Below are 22,079 nucleotides of genomic sequence, written 5' to 3' on the forward strand. Positions count from 1 at the left end.
TTAGGTGGTCTCCCATCCAAGTACTAACCAGGCCCAACCCTGCTTAGCTTCCGAGATCAGATGGGATTGGACTTGTTCAGGGTGGCATGGCCGTAGACTGGGTGATTATATTTTTTAGAAATACTTTTCAGTTTCAGTACTTCTCAAATGTTCTATTATGACCATATTATTTTTATAATCTGAACAATGTTATTTAAACAAATTAGCCTGGAAAATACTAGTGGAAAGTAGCAGCATCTCTTTCTCAACCTATGCAGAACTAGGAATACAAGTGAAAACTTCCAACCCTAAGTTCAGGAAATGCTTGGTTTTTAGCAGTTCCTATTTTTAGAAATAATTCAAGATTTAGTAGTAGTAGAACAGTCAAATTTGGCTCACATTAAAAATGAACTCTATCCTATTACACAAGAAATTTCATTGTAACTTTACACAATTTATTCAGTAAAGGGTGGCAGAATTGTATCATTAAAAAAAGTTTATTCAGGAGTCTCCCACTAAGTAACTCAATGTGCTCTTAACTTTAATAATTCCCATGAGATACAGACTAATCAAATGCTTTTATGTGCACTTACCGTGGAGAATCTATTCCACTATCTCCTGCCATACTATGATTTTCTGTTCCTTCCAAGTGACTGTGTTCATGTTGGATATCCTGAGCCACCACTGGCATATGTGAAGAGTTGAAAAGTTCTAACTTTTGTGTAAATTGTTTTCTCATTTCCTGATTCTGAGCACTCTGACTCCAGCTGGCTGGTTTCTTTCCTGCGTCACCAAAAGAGCCTTGTGGGGTTTCAGCCTCAGAATTGGCTTTCCTTGTGCTATAGTAATCAAATATACTTCCATCTACAGATGCCGAGGACTGCACACATTCAGTGACACAGGGTTCCTCTTCACAGTTCAAACCAGACCGGATTCCTGAATTGGGGCCACAGCTTTCAGCAGAGAGATTAGGTTTCTGGCTTTCACCTAAGTTAGTGAGGAACCCAGAGGGTTTGTAACCTTCATTTCCTTTAAGCACCTGAGGCTCAAATCTATGTACTTTGCTGTTGTACTCAGTCAGAGATCTTTCAGTCACCTTTTGTTTTCCTAAATGATTCCACTCGCTTCTCCCTATAAAGGAACACTGAATGTGGCTAGGCAGCATCTGACATAAATCATCATTCTCAGAAAAGTCATCCTCATCTAGATATAATGAACTGCAGGCACCATCATCATTTTCCACTTTATTCTGATACAAAGTTTGGCCATCATCAGAAAGCACTTCATTTTCTAGACTCAAAGTCTCCGCTTCCTGGACAAAAGCCTTTCTCATGGGTGTTTCCTCTGAGTCTCTGTCTTGTCTCAAAAGGTTTGCACCAACTGGATAATTCAAAAGACTAAGATTTTGAAACTGGTGTATTGTTTTGTCAACTAATCTATAAGCAGAGGATGCTTGGTCTACAGAAGAGGAACCCAGTGATGGCAGGACATGCTGTGTTTCTTTTGCCTCCCCTAATGTGTCAAAGTGAGAATAACTTTTCCTCAAGACTTCAGGGATTACCTCGTTTTCTCCACCATACACATCATATGTCAACATGCTTTCCCTAAAGGAACAGCATTTACTATCATTTTGCGAAACACTATATTGAGAGTAATTTAAGAGGTGATCTCTAAAGTCACTGATAGGCTTGACAGTAGAGTTAGCCATATAAATGGATTCTGCCCTCAGTTTATCCTTACATTGTCCAGCAAATGGCTGCTCATCTTCCCTCTCAAAGATTCGTGAGGAATCCAAAGACCTTGACCTTTGGAAAGGCTTTCCCTTTGGTCCAATCTGACTAGGTTTCAGATCAATGGTCTTCTGGGTATTGTGCTCTCTGGTAATTGGGTTCCCACGGTGAGATAAACCCTGGAAAGGATTACTGATTTGCTTTTTGTAAATCAAACCTAGCTCTAATGGGTTCTCATCGTGTGGTTTCTGAACTACTGCTTTATTTGGATTTTTAATTCTGGGGATGGGCTGTGTAGCAGGGAGCTTGGGGTATTTCTCCAGTGTAATGCTTCCTGCCTGAGGCTCACTTCCCTGACTCCTGGCTTTGTGTCTATCCCTATGAGAATGTCCCCGCCTTCGAGGCTTTGCACAACGACCATGCCTTTTCTTAACTCCCTTTTTTAAAGGATATTTATGCCTGACTGTCAGCATATCAGTGGAAGTGCCCTGGCTATTATAATTTTTCTTTTCTTCATATTTTTGCATTAAGACGGTATGTTTGATTAAGTTGTCAACAGTCAGAATGGGATTAATTCGTTTGATTATCTCATGTTCAACGTCTCGAGGGATATTGTCCAAGTTATCTTCATCTCGGACAGGCCACTCTTCTGGTGGGAACTGGGCAGAGAAACTGCTGTGCTCTGTTCTGGTCTTCTCCTTTCTGGATATACTGCGCCAGAACAGGCTAAAGCCAAACTTCTTGCCTTTATCTCTGTTTTTTGTGCATGGCGAAGGTTTGGTGCTCTCCAAGATGTGATTCTCCTCAGACACTGAAGCTGCTCGATTCTGTATCAAAAATTTGGATTCCCCAAGGCCTTTCTGGCCTTTTCTAGTCAATTCTGCAGCAGCTGGTGGCTCCTGTAGATCCTGAGTGCACGCATCAGGGAAACACTGGCAAGACTGACAATGGGAAACAGGGGCAGCATTTTCTTTGGCTAACTCTGCACAGCTCTCCATGCTCACCAGATACGTGATGCAAGTTGGCGCTGCACGACTTTCATCTGCTCGGACTCTCTTACTGCCTTTGGGGGTTGTATTTGTGATGAAGTAAGTCTGAGGAGTAACTATGAAATATCCTTCTCCAGTGTGATAAATCTTTCTTTCTTTAATCAGAGTTCCCAAAGTGGTATAGAGAATATCCTGAGGTGGAATTGCAATGCCTAAAACAAACAAGCATATTACAGTGGTATTTTGAATGAGAAACATTTTAATGAGTGAAATCAGTAATTCAGAAATGACCACACATTTGCTTGATCAACCCAGAGTTAATTATAATATATGTAATTAAAATGCCAGAGCATTAATGATGATCATAATTTAACTGAATAACAGGAATATAATTTGGTCCACACAAAGACATATGGCTAGGCTAATAGTTCAGTAGAGAGAAATAATCTGAGTTCATTCAAATACAAACATTAGTTACGCAACTCCATTATAAATTTAAATTTTGCCTAAGGAAAGTATTTTTGAGAGCAAACATGGGAGAATTTGAAAACCAATCTCATAGCTTAAATCTCAATAAGAATCTAAAGAGAAAATGAAAACCAGTGTGTGCTTGGGTGAGGGCAAACTACCTAAAATCTGGATTACGGTGGTTTTCCAAACTGGGAAAGTAAGAATTTTAAAAGAAATTCCCTTTCCCAAATAGCAGGGTTCAAAATTATATCATAAAAACAATGTTCAAAATGTTTGTATAGCATTGGAAGAAAATACATCAATATGTTGCCATCTGATTTCCCTTGAGTGGCGATACTGTAAGTGGTTACTTTTCTAAATTTCCTGGATTTTTCTATAATAAGCATATTCATTTTATAATGAGAAAAATTAAAAAAATATTCTCCTACTTTCACACATTGTAATATCATGCAGCTATGCAAATAATGAGATAGATCAATATATGCTGATACGTAAATATCTACGAAATGTTTTTAAGTTAAAAAAAAAGCACAAAGGGAATTATAGAATGATCCAATTTGTTATATTAAAAAGGATACATATCCTCAAGCACAATTTATGAATGTATACATAAGAAACTATTATAAACAATACAAAGAGGTGAGGGGAGAAGATAAACTTTTCCTTTTTTGCTTTGTACTCCTTTCTACAGAGTCTCATTTATTTATTGCCATGAGTGTTATTTTTGAAAAAGTTAATTGGAAAGTAAAAAAAATACCCTTATCAAATTTGCTGATGTAGGCCTTTTCTTGGCAGGGCTCTAATATAAGGTTCTATAATAGAAAAAAATTGGATATCGCCCAGTTTATCTGTGTTTAAGATGATTTATAAATAGAAAACAAACACATGCAATGAACTAACAGAGAAAAACTTGTTACTCTACCTGGGTAATGTTTCATCAAATGCTCCAATAGTGATTCCTGTGTTACTACAATCTGAGCAGCATTCATATCGGATATAGCACAGCAAAGAACTTCGGCCAAAGGTATAAACTGAGCTTGGGCTATTGGATTCATTTGCACTGGAAAGACATCACCTAAATTGGAATTGGAAATTAAAAAAAAAAAAAAAAGGAAAGGTGATAAATTTGATATAGTGTAAAATACTTGGAATTAGAGAATCAAGAATAGTTATAAAGACTGAATAGCAGGTGAAACTGCTATTTTTTCATCAGTCTTTACTCAGACTCTTTTAACATGACAAACACAATAAGAGACTGTAGAAGAAAAGGATTTACATTATAGTCCCTACTTCTAAGAAGCTTGTAGTATTTGTCACCACAAGAAAAAGTTTCCATATGAAAGGCACAAACTGCTATCAGAGTTCAATAATAATTCACATATTTCAAAGCATTTTTTTCATATCAGCTATCCGAGACAGGCACGAATGAGATTATTATTTCTTTATTTAAATATAGCCATAGAAAGCTCAAGTAATTGTCCCAAGGTCTAAAAGCAAGTAAAGTAACAGAAATAGGCCTTCTGACACCTATTACAATATTTTCATCATTCCACACTATCCTAATTGGAATTAGGAAGATTTGAAAAAGAAAAGGGCAGAAGTGTTTTCCAATTAGCAAGAAGACATGAGCAAAACGATGGAAAGAGGAAAACACAAGGTATGTAAAAGAATGGATAGAGTTATCCCGGTTAGAGAGAGTTTAAGGAGTATTTCAGAACAAAGTGGAAGATAGGGCTGGAAATATAAGTTAAACCATACGGTCTTTCCTCTTTGCCAACTTATGAATGTTCTTCTTAACCTGCCATTACTCAGGTTAAGTTTCAGATCTGCTGGACATCCAAGGGAACCCCTCAATTAATTGGAAATAAAAGACTGGGACTCAGGAAAGAGGTTTAGGAATCAACTAATAGAGATAAGATTTGAAGCCAAAGACTGTAATCAATTATTTAACATGAGAGTAAAGAAAAGAGCCAAAGAACACTTAACTAAGGGACTACCTACATTTAAGAGAGTAGAAATAGGACACCATGAAAGAGATAAAGCATAGTAATGAGGGTAGAAGGGAGAGAATCAAGAATATAAGAAGAAAAAAACACTTCAAAGTGAATAGCAAAGCAACAGCATCAAATGCTTGAAAGAGATCAAAATGGTTGAAGAGGAAGAGAAAGGACCATTGGATTTCTTGATTGAAAGATGACCAATGGGGACTTTCAAGAGAACTGTTTCCATAGAAAAGAACACAAATTCAGGATCAAGGGAAGGAAGCTGGTGAGTAAAAAAGTTAATGGATCTTCCTTCTTATAATCTTCATATATAGGTTTGAAGGGGCAGGGTTTCTCAGCTTCAGCACTTTTAACATTTTGGGCCAGATATAGGGTGACCAAGCATTATAGTACACCCAGAACTGAGGGGTTTCCTGGGATACAGGATTTTCAGTGCTATACCTGAGGAAGTCAAAGGCAAACAGGGATGGCTGGTCACCCTAGCCAGATAATTAGTTGTTGTGCAGGTCTGTCTTCTGTATTGTAGGAAGTTTATAGTAGTGTCCTTGGTCTCTACCCACTAATGCCAGCAGCATCCCCCACAGGTGCAGCAACCAAAAATGTCTCTATTGTCAAATGCTCGGGATGAAGGGAGGAAAACAACGCCAACTGTAAACCACAATGAAAGAAGAGAAATAGAACACAAATCAGAAAGGAACAGGATCAAGTGAATGTGAATATATGGTGATTTTCTTAAAAGATCTCTATACATTTGGATGTCAAAAGGAAGGGCTTAGTGGCAATGATAGAAACGATACTGGGAGAGAGAAGACCAGTAAGACAGCAAGATCCCAAAGGGGAAAGGTAAAATGTATAAAGGATACAGGTAGAAGAACTACTCTAGAAATGAGGAAGATAATACCTCATTTAAGACTTGAGAAAAAAACTGAAGGTGGCAGAAGACAGAAAATATACTGAGGCATAGAAGGAAAAAAAATAGCACAGGAAGATCATCTGATCTCTGGAAAGTTAGAGAGAGAGCAAATAGGAATGGGAGGAGTAAAAAAATGAGAATAAAGAGATGATGTGTGCAAGGGGGTCTGAGGAGCTATTCTTGGAGTATATTAGGAAATTTTAAAAACCTATATATGAAGATTATAAAGGAACCTGAGTCTCAAGGAGATTTAAGTGTGGTTTCTGGCAGGTGAAGTGGCAAAAAAAAGGATGAGAGCCAGAGAGGCCAACAGTGCTTCTAAAACGTTAATGTACATATGAGAATCATCAGGGGATTGTGCTAATGTGCAGATTCTGATTCAGAAGGTCTCAGACCAAGCCTGTGATTCTGCATTTCTAACAACCTCCCAGGTGATGTCCATGCTGCAGATCTGAGTTCGTACTCAGATCTTTGCAGTGGTAGGGTGAGGATGTTAATGATAGCAATGTTCAAGTAGCTAACCATTCGACAAACAGGCTTGGGGGCTGCAGGGAGAATCAAGTGTAGCCAGAAGGAAGACAAAGAACTGAGAAAACTTGGCTGTACAAATCCTGCAGTTAACTCTTCCAGTGACAGTGAAGAAGCCTGCACATTGCACAGGCTGCTGAAGTGGAAGGCAGGCGGTGAAGACTGGCAATGAAGGAAGGGTTGTAGCCAAAGCTGGTAAACGGCCCATAGTACTTATTGTATCTGCATGAAGATAAAGGACTTTCATAAGGAAACTGATAAGCAGTTTGCTGTTATACCTCACACTGGTCTGTTTCCTTGTTTACTTAAGTTTCTTTGTCAGGCTGAGGCACTTTTGACTTGGGAGGTCACAATACAGAGCTGAATTTCTGCTTTAGCAGCCTAGGAAAGGATCTCTTCTTGGTGTGCTTGTGGCTATCCCATTGGGTGACACTAGGATACCTACTGCATTCTGAGAAACTAGGATGAATGGCTAATCAATTATCATTTCAAAAGACAGTGATGAGAGATGGTGCTGAAACTGTCCAAATGGGACAAAAATTCATCTAAAACTCAAAATCCTCCTAGAAATTCTACCTCTGAACTAAGGGCAATAAGCTCTCTCCTTCATTCCTCTTTGTCTTTTTTTTTCCTTCGGCATCTGAGATTTACTTCTCTTTTATCTCCCTCCTCAACCAGACAAAACATAGAATTAAAGTACAATTTGAATATCTGTATGCTTCTTTAACATAACTCTGTGTGCTTACTTAAAACATATGAAAAATAAACTTTCATATATCTTCATCTCATAAAACACTGACTTTTTTCTTATATGTGATTTTAAATTGACTACCTGCCTCTACTTCATGTGGACTAGAAGTCCTTAATTCAAATAAGACGGGGGGAAAAGTCACCTGTTCTAGAAAGGGCTGGAGTATTGGAGTAGAGAGCAAAACCTAAGGCCTTCTTGCTCAATCACACAATACACATTCGAGACTCACTTCACCCCTACCCTAAGCCTAGTCACTCTGAACATGAGATGGAGAGTGAGGGAATATATTAAGAGCAGAGTTGAGTGGATAGAAATACAGTGCATCGCCCGTTTCTGTGCAAATGAAACAAGGAAGCGTTACTGGGGTCCAGGATTGGGGTCTCCACTATGCCTTTGGGCTAGATCTGAAGCAGCCCATTTTCCAGTTCAATCCTGAAGCTCATTTCTTCTTTTCATAGGGAAACTAATAGTCAAAATAGATTTTTCATGAGTTAGGGAGAGGAGTGCAGGAGATGTTCCTGTACATTTCTTGGCAACCTCTTGTATATTTATAATTATTTCAAGTTAAAAGTTAAAAAGTAGATTTTTCAGAAAGCACTACTTTTATTGACAAGCAGAAATGTATAAGAAACAGAGAACATTTTTCTTACATTTTTAAAATCCCAAACAACTTTTAAAGAATCCTAACACTGCTTGCCAAATCCAGACACTCTTAGAAACTGTATTTATTATCCTTACCATGGATTATAAATACATGGGGAATGTGTTGTTCATTTTTTAAAGTTTAAATTTATTTTTAATTATAGCTGACATACAATATTATACTAGTTTCAGGTGTACAACATAGGGACTCAACATTTATGTATCTTATAAAATGATCACAAGATGTGTATTTTAAAAGAGTAAACAAATCTACTACAACAATTAGAAAGACAAATTATTTTTTTTCTCCTTAACATTAGTACAACTATATATCAGCTGCATTTTAGAGAACTTGCTATGTCGCATTTAACCTCTACTTTGAATCTCCTTTCTAGACAAAGCCTAGAAGTTTCTAAGTACATTTCCTTCACAACCATTGCTAAGATACGCCTTTAGGTGCATAAATCATCCAGAGTTTTTTGTACAGAAAAGCAGAGTAAACTCTGACATGGGAACATCTGTGACAGATGCAGAAATCATTTTCAGGCTATCACTACAGTTTGTTTCCATTAATTCTGAATTTCTTATGTTCTTGGAATGACTAAAATACAAAAATTAACTTTCAGTGTAGAAGATCCCACTTACAGCTTTCTTAGTAAGAGAAGTCCAGCCCTTTGGCTTTATCCTCAACTACTATGGATAATTGAAGAGCATCCTTAGGTCCAGGCCTGCTGTAGACCTCTGACCCTTTAGAAGGAGCAAGGATCAGAAGGCTAGGGCAGACTGTGAGTCAGAGTAAACAGTAACAACAATGCTCTCTCTGTTTACAGTCTTGTACTCTTGGGTGTTGCAGAAATGGGAGAAGTGTTTAGGCTGAAAGACTGGTTTCACAAAAATACCAACAAAGCAGAATCACATATATTTGTGCCTACTACATTTGATACCATCTTTTCTGTAAAGGGCATTTTTGTTAATTTATCCATACCTTGCTGTACTTTCAAAGGATTTAGTTGGTATAAAAAATTTTTTAAATTTCCAAGTTATAATAAAAGTCTACTCTCTGGAGGGAAAATAGTGCAAGGCAAATTAAATGAATGCAGCACAAAGATACCCAATTAGAAAATGAAAATATGGACCTCTTAACTATTAAAACTGATGACATCCAATAAAGTCCAGGGCAGGCTCCTTATAGCTTGGGATCTCAATCTGTGACTAGAATCAGCCTCCTGTGTGACAGAAACAAATTCATGTAACCCTAGGCAATCAATCCCTGCCCCCTGGTGCCTAATGACAGTAGCCTAAAAGCCCTTGGCCAATAGAAGCAGAACCCTGGAAAACTACAACTTGCTTGCTCCTGAAGTTGGTGACAATAGCTCAACAATAATCCAGTGCAATCAAAGACCTCACCAAAATTCTGAGGAAAGGGGAGTGGTTTCTCTATGTCGGGACACAAAGGCCTCCATATGCCTCACGTGGAAGGCAGAATACCCTATCCTAGCTGTTTCCTAACAGCAAAAAAAAAAAGTCTGAAAGAGTCGTTTCCTGGCCAGTTCACACAGTTTGAACACTCACGCCCCAGTGTAAAACAGCAGGAGGTACATTCATAACAAATATGGACACAGCAAGACTGTCTTTCACCAGACCCAGAGAAGGCTAGAGTAGATCAGACAGACCCTCCTCAAACTGTGATACTGGAGAAATCTTCAGCGAGGAACGCTGGACTCCTATCTGCCAGTTATAGAGCATCAGTTGGAAGCTTTAGTAACAGTAAAGCAAGCCTAAACTATTCATTCTCATAATTGGGAGCACTGGTGTCAATATAGTGGCTTGTCCACCAAGATTATTTTCCCCAGGGTTGGTGGGTATGGAGAGCAAAGCCAATAGAAGTGACAGTAATCAGTCCTAGTACCTAGAGTAAAGGTCAGATGCAGGGGCAACAATATTGGGGTTAGACATCTTCACTCCACATCTTGAATGTCATTATCAATTAGTTTAAGGTGAGATTTGGTATCATGACCATTTTAGAGGAAACAGCCAGATGCAAAGGAGACATGGGACCTCAGGTCTCCAAGTGAGAAAGGCAGAACCAAAATCAAGTTACAGTCTGCCTTGCCCCAATCCTGTTTGCTTTGTCCACTGTGAAAACCCCTGAAGTAAGGGCATCTTTATCAAAATTGAATGTGTTTATTTTGATATTTGAATCCTCCAGTTAAATTTCAGGGTAAAAATTAAAGTTTGATATAAAAACTTTCTCTTTAGGGGAAAAAGTAAACTGCAGTGCAATATTTACATTTAACATATTTTAAGGCATCTAAACAAATCCCGAGAGGGTCTCCTCGTGGAATCTAAATTCTGACATTTTAATCCAGAATACTTGCATTTTATTTTAAGGTCCATAAGAGACTGGCTACCAAATATACAAAACAAAGGGAAGAGTCCTTGGAAATTTGTAAAGCATTCACACCAGAACTTTTTTGTATGCTACTAAGACATGAATTTGCCATAAAACTAAATTCTAGGCAAAACTAATCTTAAACATTGTTTCATATTCAAAACACAAAACTTTCTTTAGTATAAAAATGTTTAGTCCCTATACAAGTGTGTTTATGAACTCTGTGCTAGGCAGTCTGCCAGAAATTCATGCATTATTGACCTTCAAACGGTTAAACTGAGCCGCTCAAACTCCACTAATTACCGGGATACATGAAATCTGAGACCATCCTTTTGGGTGCCTGTATTGAATCACGCTGTGGGAAAGATATCTCCTAGTGCATTAGAGATGACAATAGAGCATGAATAAAACAGTCTGCAGATACACTCAAGTTTAATAAAAAAAAAAAAAAAAAGATGTTTTGTTCTAAGTAATCTAAGAAGCTTTCATGATTTTAAACTGTACTTTAATCCCAATACAGAATTTCCAAATTTCTTTAAAATTAATCCTGACCTTTTAAAAATGAAAGTATTTTGTAACAGTGCATCTCATCAGAGATAAGATGCTGTGCAAAAATTTCCATGGCTTTAAATAATTAGATCTATTGTGTTACAACTTTAAATAGGTTCAGAAAATCAAACAAAATGGGAACAAAAAGAAGAAAGGTTTCAGGCCAGCAAAGCCAAGCCCCTCTCCATGTCTCCCTTTTATTTTAGTAAAATAAAAGAGTACAAACACTTTACTCTACATTTAGAAACAAAAGTATACCAAGACTCAGAAAAAGGGTAGTCAGTTTATCTACTATGGAAGCTGAAATTCTTTCTCAAGTACAATGGTGTTGATTTTGGACTCCTAGACAAATGGCTCCCTTTCTGGAAATGCCCTCTGCTGAGAAGCTAAAGGCTTCCCTTGGAAAGCTGGGCTGTTCAACGGCAGGAGTCCTTAGTGCTATTTTCTTTAATAATAACACTTCGACCTGTCAGGATTAGTAAATTAGCAGCCACTTTCTTTTCAAGTGATACATCCACTAATATCTATTATTAGTTGAGTTGCAGAGGCCTTTGGGCCATTTATGATAGGGACTCTATGATTTCGTTGTCAGGACAGTACATAAATGTGGTAAAAACAGAGAGATGGCCCTACTTCCGGGAGTCCTTTGAGTCTCTAGCAGCCTTCACCCATGACCACCATCCTCAATTTGGGTAAAGATACAGGACCTCCTGACTGGGACAGAGAGATGTGAATGACCCAAACCAGCTGTTTTTTAAAAAACACTAAAACTCATTCACACTCAGCCCCCAAAGCCCTTTAGGCTTCTACTTTGAATATGTTAACGATTTTACCTAACTGTGCTGGTTTTCTAAGGCTGTAAAAATAAATCTCCATAAATTTAGTAGCTTCAGAACAACACAAATTTATTATCTCATAGTCCATAGGCCAGAAGTCCAGTGGGCTGCACTGGTTCCTTGGCTCTGGGTCTCATAGCCTAGGCTCTAATTGGAGACTCTGGAGAAGACTCTGCTTCCATGTTCACTTGGATTTGGGACAGAAATCAATTCTCTGTGGTCACAGGACTGAGGACTGAGGTCCCTGTTCCCTTGATGACTGTCAAAGGGGAGTCTCTTCTGAGCAACTTAAAGCCACCTGCATTTCGTCTTCAAAGACAGCATCGTATCATCTTTACAGTCAGATTAGCCCTTCCATTGCTTGGCCCTGCTTTCAGCCAGAGAAAGTTCTCTGCTTTTAAGGGCTCATGTGATTAGATTGGGCCTACCCAGACAATATATTATAATCTCTAGAGTCTATAATTTGATTACATCTGCAAAGGTTTTTTTGCCATGTAAGGTAACATGTTCACAGGTTCCAGGGATTCAGATGTAGACATATTTTGGCAGGCCATTCTGCCTAATACACCAAGTATAAGGGTTGGGGACAAGGAATAGCTGAGGAGAGAAGCACAAATTGTAAACTGCTATAGTCCCTGTATCTGCCTAAAAAGGGCTATGCAGAAGAACATCCTTTCTTTGCCCTCCAGACAACCTGGGACTGATTTAAGATGAACCTTCCTCCCAAGATTCTGGAGGCCGCACAGACCATGACAGTGACCCGCAGCACTCATCTCTGCTCAGAGTCAAAGTGATGAAAATACCAATATACAACACTAGAGGAAAATTTTAGCATCAAGGTTGTTTGAATAATATATAAATAAAAGTTCCCTGGGATGAATAAGCTGTCCTTTATATACACACAGTCTTCACATTACAAATGAGCATTATACTGGAGGTCAAGAGACCTGAAAGAGATTCTAATCCAGGATCTGCTATGTGGCTCTGAGTACGCCACTTCTCTGGGCCTTTGTTTCCTTGTCTATAAATATGGGGCTGAGCTAGGTCAGCATTTCTCAAAATGTGTTCTGTGGAAAACTGATTCCCATGAAATGTTCTGCAAGAAAAGGGACCCAAGGCCGAATGTTTGAGAAATGCTGATTGGAGTCACAGTGGCACTATTAAAGGCTCTGAGAACGATAATGAACAAATGGACAACCTAGTTTATTTAACCCAATGTTTCCCAATCATATTTGGCAACAATCTCTTTTCTCTAATACCTATTATTACCCTTCAGCTGTGATTTTTCTCTATTCAAAACTGGCTTCTCCCTGAATGGTGTGTACTTTCTCAACTCAGCAATCTGGTCCCTATTTCCTCCACTGAAAGCACTCTTCCCCACACCTCAGTGTTTCAAAATCCTCTCATGAAGACTGGCTTAAATGCTGACTGGCTCCCCCATGAATTGTTCTCTGATCCCATCAGATGGAGATACATTTTCCTTCCTACACGGACCAATTAAGAAACATGCAAGTGGCTATTACGGTGCAGCACTGGCATTCATAAAACCTTGGTAGTATAATAATACAATCCTTCAATTGTTCCTTAGCCAGCAAATATTTACTGAGTACCTACTATATGCCAGTTACTGGGGATACAACAGTGAACAGGACATGGTCCTTGTCCTCAAGGGGCTCTGATTCTGGTGGAAGAGCAGTGCTTGGAGGTAATCATAACCCCACATGAGTGTTATAACTGGTAGGACTGGGACTCAGCATGCTTGGGTACCCCTCCTAAATGCCATTCTCAGAAGTCTATGGATGTTTGGGCAAGACCATAAGGAAGAAGAGTAAGAGTTGTCCCTGTGGGCCTTGGGGTGCCTAAGGCAGCATGGGATAGTAAGTGGAGTCCTGGAATTGGTCAGGCAGACCTGGGCTCAAATCATCCACTCACATTTACTGTGTGCCTTCTTCAAGTATTCATTAGTTACCATAACTATTCGATATGATTAACAGTCTTTGGCTCAAAGATAATTGTGGGAAAACACACAAAAGTACCTGGAATAAGATTTGATACACATCAATTTTCTATCAACATTACCACTCTTTAACTTTTCTTCCCAAATTCGAGATATTAAACTTGATCATCCCTTGTTCCATGTCATTATTAGTACTTCAAGTTTTTCTTGTAGGGTATTGGTTCTGCACATGGATGGATTTCTTAGCCAATCCTAACTTTTCTTTTCCCAACTCCTGTAGCTCAACTGACCAGCCACCAGTCCTGACCATGACCTGGAGAACACCTGGCAGAAACTTGGGAAAACACAACTGATGCTGGTAGAGCCTAATGCTAGCTAGCCTTGCTTGGTTCTATTTGGTAATATTTTATTGTGACCCTCTGTAGCAGATATTGTTGGCTAGCACATTCAACACACATTCCCAATCACCTTTATCCTTGCTTTCCTCTAGTGTGGAGGCAGGAAAGTATGTTACTCATTTGCCAGCCTCACTTCAAACTAGTGTATATTGACATCACTGTGGTCAATGAGATAAAGGCAGCCAGGGGCCACTGCCAGGAGAAGAGGCCTTTCAAGGAAAAAGAACCTTCCTGTATCTTTTACCCTTTCATTCTTGATTCTTCTAGCCTGGATCTTGAAGAGGATGCAGCCATCTTGTGACCATGAGGTAACAAACGTAATGTCAAAAAACTACCCACTAAAGAAGGCAAAGCAGAAAGGGCCCAGGTGTCCGAAAGCCTTGCTGAGCCACTGTGCTGGCCCTGGGCTTACTACCTCTAAAACTCTTATGAAACAAACCTACTCCTCATTTGTATGTGACACAACAAAACACATCCTTAACCAAAATACTTAGTCGAAGACATCTAACATTAATTTCCTCCTCATATTTTCTGCTACCAGCAAAATGTTTGTCTTGCTGAGGGCTCAATTAAAGATTCTGAAATTTATACCAGCCAATGCTTTATTTTAGTACTATAACTGCTGTGAAGCTAGAATGTCACACTGATAGATACAGAAAAGATGTCAGCGCTCCTGATACTTTACCCATATCATGTCAAGTCTGGGACATGCCATGAAAAGAATGAGGTGCAGAAGCTTGCACTAGCATTGCTAATTTTTAACTGTTTGGGGAAATTTGCACTAAAAAGTTTACAACCAGCTCTCTCCTCTTGATGAGGAAAGATGTCCTTATTGCATATAGAAATCACAAAGGGGAAGATAAGAACTGTCACAGCTGTACAGCTCACTCTCAGAATGTATCTACAGTTACAGCCCTGAGAACGGGATGCCTTTCAATCTCTCCTGAAAGGAAGTCTTGTGAAATGGAGCCAAAAGTCAATATCACCATTAACATCAATGTAAGATTAACTCGGAATTTAAAGAGGCAAATAATGAATAACTCCACTTATATTTCAGGGGCAGGGGATCCCTGCTATTTGTTGAAAAAAGTGGCCTTTGGTCCTGAAAGAGCCTGTAAACCACCCAGGCTCCAGGTCTCTGTGGCTGGGTCCCTGTGGTAGTGGACTGAGCCCAACAGAAGCCTCCCCCTCCAATGAGGACTGGGTTTTGTGGTGACAGGAGCTGGGAGAGGGCTCTACTTTATTACATCATGAGATCAACACACTCAATTTTTACCCCTTTTACCCCAGACTATACACATACACACATACATACTACAGAAGGTGGGGGTCAGTGGCCCAGAATAATGCACAGGATCTTCCCCCAGAATCCATGCCCACAGGTGCCCCCTCAGCAGGGCTGCTTAGTCCAGTCAACCACCCTCTCTCTGACTCCTGAACTGCTCTTGCCCCAATCTGGAAAGCATCATTGAGTTTCTGCATCAATGGTCCTTTTCACTTCTCCCAGACTGTCTGCTATGCTCCAGCTGCTTTGGAGTTGATTATAGACTCACTGGCCTCCTGAAATATTAACTTTAAAAGATAAAAGCCACTCCAGGGGATACAATTCACATAAATGTAGTTTTATTGAGAAGTACTTCTAGGCTGTTAGAAACTTTAATGACATAAACCTTTCGATTTTAAGATTGTGAATTCCCTTTTCTTCAGCACAGAAGGCTTCATATTACATCTGGGCAGATGTGACTGTACCTCGGCAGGACTTTAACATATTTTCACAAGGTCATTGCCTTAGGAATGAAATGTAAAGTTCACAACCCCCAGAAATCTTCGAGAAATCTTAAGAGATGCTGCAGGGCTTGCTTAATATAAATGGCTCTGATCTCTCTACAAGTGCGGGTCATCTGATCACAGCTTCTAGGAGCCAACCGCAACTTCACACTAAGCCATCCATTACCTTGGACTCAAGGCAGCCAGATGTTTTCTCAGATTACATTCTGGTAGGAAGGGTGTGGGTTTGGGCACATTATATGTGTGTCCAGGCAGAAACCACTAGGATCCATCTGCAGAGGTCATCTGACCTCTCCCTTTGCCTTCCACACAGACATGGCTCCCCATCCCTACTCAAAACACATATTCTCTTCCTCACTCTCTTGGATCTCATCCCAGAGAAGGGAATCCAACATATTTTTTAAGTATACTTACTTTGTGGTTTATTGCTTCTCTAGCCCCATCTTTTTCCTTTTTAGGAGTCTAAGACTGACATTCTCTATTTTCTCATGAAATAGCCCTTTTCCCAAGTGCTGCACAGACAGTACTCTGGCTATCAGCATGCTCAAGGTTTTCTCACCTCCTGCTCACTTCATCAACTCTCTTGCCCAAGCCACCTCCTCCCCTTCCCACTGCCACCTCAGGCTTCAGTCTGGCAGCCCAATGCATGGTGCCTCCCTCAACTCAGATGTAGGAGAGCAAGGCTAATTCTTGTGGAATTGCCTGGAGCAACATAGATGGCTAGGTCATGAGAGCCATGCATCTGTCCTGCTCCCAACATGGCCCAAAGGGAGCACACGGTTAGCAAGAGAAGCAGCATCTTATATATGAAGGGGTGGGGCTTTCTGCTAAATGTTGCTGAAATCTAGGGATCCTCAGCTAAATTAATTTATAGCTATACAGTGTAAAAATAAAAGGAGCCACTTTAAAATGGAATTAAAGCTGCCATTCCAGAGGAACTGCCTTGCACATCTTATGCTGCAAACCTTTGGAATGTTAAAACAGGGCAAAATAAGCTTTACTTTAGGCCTAAAGCAATCTTATGTCCCAAAGAACTGTTTGCAAAAATAACAGGAAATCAGGCATTATGAATACCCAACTAATGACCACAGGCTGAAAATTAAAAATATTTAGATTTAGTGTTACCGATTTAGTTTATACGCACCAATAGAAATGCCTTCTTTCTATTGATGTAATTGTTCCCCTTCCCTTTCTCATAAATACCCTTTGCCTTTGTCTCCTAACTGGAACAAAATTTAGGCTCCTGCCTGAATTAATGCTTCCCGAATGGCTAGTCTTTTTTTAATCTCAAATAAATGCTGTTGCCTTTCACTTTGGCCTTTTATTTTTAGGTTAAGAACAGTGAGAGAACTCTAGATAGATTTACCTAGCTGAAGCTGTGTTAACATTCAGGGTAAAATGAGGCTCCAAGGCCTTAGAGACAGACAGCTCTAGCTCATAAAATCTGGAACCACCAGGGTTGCTCTGGCACCTGCAGAGATGTGTTTATATTCTAAAAAGTTAGAGGGAGAACCCAGAATCCTTTCCATCCTATCTCCAAGCAACAAAGGTAGTATTCCCTCCTTCTAAGACAGAGGAAGCAACTGATTCTTTCTCCTGTGTATAAGCGAAGAAAATTCATTTTTTTCCAACCCTCACCTACGGAGTGTCTGACCATCCATGACGGAGATTTCTCCATCGGCTTTCAACACGTCGCCCCAGAGTAATCACTGGGCAAGGGGTGCTGATGCAGTTATAATTATTTACATAATTTTTTTATTATTGTGTAAATAATAACTAATCTGTCTCTGATATAGAACACCTCATGAGCATTTTGAGTAAAATTAATAAAGATGAATGTTAAAAGCCCAAGAGTATGGCAGCAAGGATGATGGGATCCTTTTTGTCACATCCTTTACTAGGGGGAGACAGATGAGAGCCCAAGGGCTGGTTAGCAGAATTTGAATATCCATGGGGACCAGTAGCAAATCTGTTAAAAGTATTCGGAAGTTTGTTAGCCAGGTATCAGGAGGCAAACTTGGAAAATGCAGCCCGAATGATACTTTTGGATTTTATTCTCTCCTGCAGTTGGGCCCAGAAATTCTTAAAGGTCGGCTTTATGTGAGGCAAGAGAAGCTTATGTTGCTCTTTCTTCAAGTGAGAGGAGAGTTAATTGAGCTCCCACAGCTCTTCATAGATCTACACTAGCACAGTCCTCATAAAGATGAAAGCTGTTTCTAACACCATGGTGATTTTAGCACATGGAATCAAGACGGCCTAGGTACACACTCTAGAGTGAAAGAGTGAGGCCTCTTTCACTGGCAGTGTGAGATGTCAGACTGGGGTTCTGTGCCTGGCCTGGACCCTGCGAGGGCCACAAAGATAATGAATTGCTAACATTTGTTGAGAGTTCACTGTTGCTGGGCACTCTTCTAAGTGCTTTACCTGTATCATTCCATTTAACCAACAACTCAATGTAGTTTTATTATCTAAGTTTTATAGAGAAGCAGAGACATGAAGAGTTAAGTAAATTGCCACCGCCTCAGTCAGTAGCCTTAACAGGATTTGAAGCCAGGCAGTCTAGCCCCACAGTTGGATCCCTTGACCATTGACTGACATTTATTGAGCACTAACTAGGCTCTGAAATCCCTCTTCCTCCTTCTTAAATATCAGCCCTGACGAGTGGCATCGAGGCCCCCTAAACAGTCCAAACAAAGGCTGGGTGAAAGGCCTTGCAGATCCCTTGGGATTAGGTGGAAAGCAGCCAGTGAAGCTGGGTTTGGCCTGACCTGGCTGAGATCTAGCCAGAATTAGCACCTTTTAGATATGGTCAATTAGGAGGGACTAGAGGCAGACGCCCTGCCTCTGCCCTGACAGAGATAAAAGAAGAAACATGACATGTTTTCCAGTGCAGGAAATGCCTCTCGGTTCATGCCCATGGGGCAAGAAGGCCCAGCACCCGTCACTGCCCTGCCTGGCACCTGGCTTAGTATGGTTCTTGATCAATAGCTAAAGAAAAGGCCTTCAGCAATTCTGGGCAGAGTGCAGGCAGGAGAAGATAAGCCTTGAAAATACTTCTAACTCCAATTCCCTACCAGATTTGTTCCTTTTTGATCCTCTGTGTCCCTGTGCCTCTTGAGAATTTAAATGCTTCTTGGGGGGCGGGGGGGGAGCTCCCTTTTATCTGCTTCTTCACGTACCTGCATTGCTTATTCCTTGGTATCTGGAAGGCATTTGATTTCACAGAAGGCTTTCAAAGACTCCAGAAGTCAAAGGTCAAAATTTACATTTGTAACACACAGTCAGAAACAAAGAAGATTTAATAGATCTATTGTGTACCTACATCAGAAGACTAAATATTGTCAAGATGTGAAGTCTCCTGAAATTGAGCTATAGATTTAACACAATCCTAAAAAAACACTAGCAGGAATTTTTTCTTGTAGAAATTGAAAAACTAATTCTAAAGTTTATATGGAAAAGCAAAGGACCTATAATCACCAAAGCAAAAAGAAACAAAGTTAGAGGTTTTACAATACCTGATTTTAAGATTTACTATATAACTACAGTAATCAAGACAGTGGAGTATTGGTTAAAAAAAAAAAGAGGTATATAGATCAAAGGAACAGAACAGAGTCCAGAAATAGACTAAAAGATATGTGGTCAACTGATATTCGACAAAGAACCAGGGTTATTTAATGAAGGACAGTCTTTTCAACAAATGGTTCTTGAAAAATTGGACATACATATGCAAAATATATATATATATATGAGTTTCTACCCATAACTTACATCACATATAAAAATTTACATGAAGTGCATCATAGATCTAAATATAAATCTAAAAGTATAAAATTTTTAAAAGAAAGAACAAAAATCTCTGTGATCTTGATTAGGCAAAGAATTCTTACAATACAACAAACACAAACAATAAAGAAAAATGATTAATTATACTTCACTAAAATTAAAAACTTCTTTGCAAGGCACTGGTAAAAATAATAGACAAGCCATGGACTGGGAGAAACTATTTATAAAACACATATCTAATAAAGAACTTGTATCTAAAATATATGAAGAATTATAATTCAATAAAGAGAAAAATCAATTTATTTAAATGGGCAAAAGATTTTAACATCACTTCATCACAGAAGATACGAATAGTAGATAAGCACATGAAAAGATACTCAACTCACTAGGAATTAGGGAAATACAGATTAAAACCATAATGAAATACATCTATCCCCATATTAGAATAGCCAAAAATGATAAAATAAAATATAATATCAAATGCTTAAATGGAATACTCATACATTGCTGGTAGGAATGCAAAATGGTAGTCACTTTGGAAAACAGCTCTCTCATCTCACACCTAGGTATTTACCTGAGAGAAATAAAAACATACCCACGCTAAAACCTGTTAGTAAATGTTTACTGCAGCTTTATTTATAATCACTAAAAGCTGCAAGTAACCTAAATGTTCATCAACTGGGTGAATGGATGAACACACTGTAGAACATCTGCATGATGATATGCCACTCAGCAACAAAAAGGGATGAATTACTGATAACACACACTGATGAAGCTCAAAAGCATTATCCAAAGTGAAAGACACCAGACACAAAAGGTGACATACTGTATGATTCATTTATGACATTCCAGAAAAGTCAAAATTATAGGGACAGAAATCAGATCAGTGGTAGCCAAAGACCAGGAGTGGAAGGACAGGATTGATTATAAAGGGTCACTAGGGAATTTGGGGGGTGATAAAAATGTTCTGTATCTTAATTGTGGTAGTGAGGACACAACCATTTATGTTTGTCAAAACTTAGACTGCATATCTAAAAAAGATAAAACTTCCTGCATGAAAAAATATACCTCACTAACCTCCCCCCAACACACACACACAAAGCCAAACATTTCATTTTAAAAATATAATTTATAAGTAATTGCACTATGTAAGACTAATCAGCCATGGTAAATCTGTGTTGCCAGATTCTGCCATCAAGTGAATACAGTTATAACTGATGGTTTCAGACTTGGGGAGACAAAAGCTGTTTTGATTTAAAAACAAGGGACTTTCCAATCCTTAATTAACTGCTAAAGAAATGGTGCAGAACCTTGCATCAACAAGAAGGGGATCATTTTGCACATATTTTTACCCAACAGATAAAATTTTTTGAAGTCAATTATCACATAATAAGCTTAATATTGCAAATGCTCTTGGGCAAGCACTTCGTTTCCTCATCCATAAAAAGGTAGCTGATCTAAAGAGTTCTCTGGATTGTAAAAGCTTAAAGTCTGATCTCCCTCTTAGTACAGTTTAGTTGAACCTCTGGGCAGCCTCTGAAAGTCCTCTAATCTATGAAACTTGTGAACTCGAAGGAAGTCAAACTCTACCCCTACCTGACACCTTCACTGTATGTGCATGTACCACCCTACCCCCATGTGTTGGAGCAGGCAAGCATGGTAACTGTCATTTGGAAAGGGAGGGCTGCAGGATCAGGGCGCTGCCCCAGGTCACATGATTAATACTCGTCAAACAGACCAGACTCTGTGTATACTGTTCCCCATAGCCCAACACCACCCTCCATCCTCCAACAAACTTACCTCCCTGGGGGAGGGGCACTTTGGCAGTTTTTACTTTGTCTCTCTCTATCCCACCATCACCGAAATAGTGACCCTCTGTAGGGCAGGCCTCTGGGCCCGCTCTATGAGCCGATAAAACTCCTTCCACAGGAAGATACTTCATGGGAACAGGTCTAAGTTCATTCTTTCGCATGTAAATATCCAGTTTTCCTTGCACTATTTGTTGAAATTATCCTTTCCCCACTTTGTTTTCTTGGCACCTTTAACAAAAATCAGTTGACTGTATATGTGTGAGTTTATTTCTGGGCTTTCTATTCTGTTACATTGTTGTATAAATCTGTATGCCAGCACCATACTGTTTTAATTACCATAGCTTTGTAACATATTAAAATCAGGAAGTGAGATGCCTCCAGCTTTGTTTTCTTGTTCAAGATTGTTTTGGATATTCAGGGTCCTCTGTGATCTCATACAAATTTTAGAGATGTTTTTTCTGTTTCTGTAAAAAATGCCACTGAGATTTTCATAGAGATTGCATTGAATCTATAGATCACTTTGGATAGCACGGACATTTTAAAAATACTAAGTCTTCCG

At 39.2% G+C, this 22,079-nt stretch overlaps 1 protein-coding gene across 1 annotated transcript in view; it reads right to left on the reverse strand.

Moving 5' to 3' along the window:
* Positions 1-22,079, reverse strand: part of STOX1 (storkhead box 1) — a 38,620-nt gene that overhangs the window by 4,223 nt on the left and 12,318 nt on the right. The window contains exons 2-3 of the mRNA XM_006915568.3: positions 4,092-4,244; positions 573-2,910 (exon numbers count right to left, since the gene is read on the reverse strand). Coding sequence (XP_006915630.1) covers positions 573-2,910; positions 4,092-4,224 — 2,471 coding nt within the window. The 5' untranslated portion in view covers positions 4,225-4,244. The remainder of the gene's footprint in view (positions 1-572; positions 2,911-4,091; positions 4,245-22,079) is intronic.

Source organism: Pteropus alecto, unplaced genomic scaffold (assembly GCF_000325575.1).
Source record: "Pteropus alecto unplaced genomic scaffold, ASM32557v1 scaffold155, whole genome shotgun sequence".
Classification (NCBI taxonomy): Eukaryota; Metazoa; Chordata; class Mammalia; order Chiroptera; family Pteropodidae; genus Pteropus; species Pteropus alecto.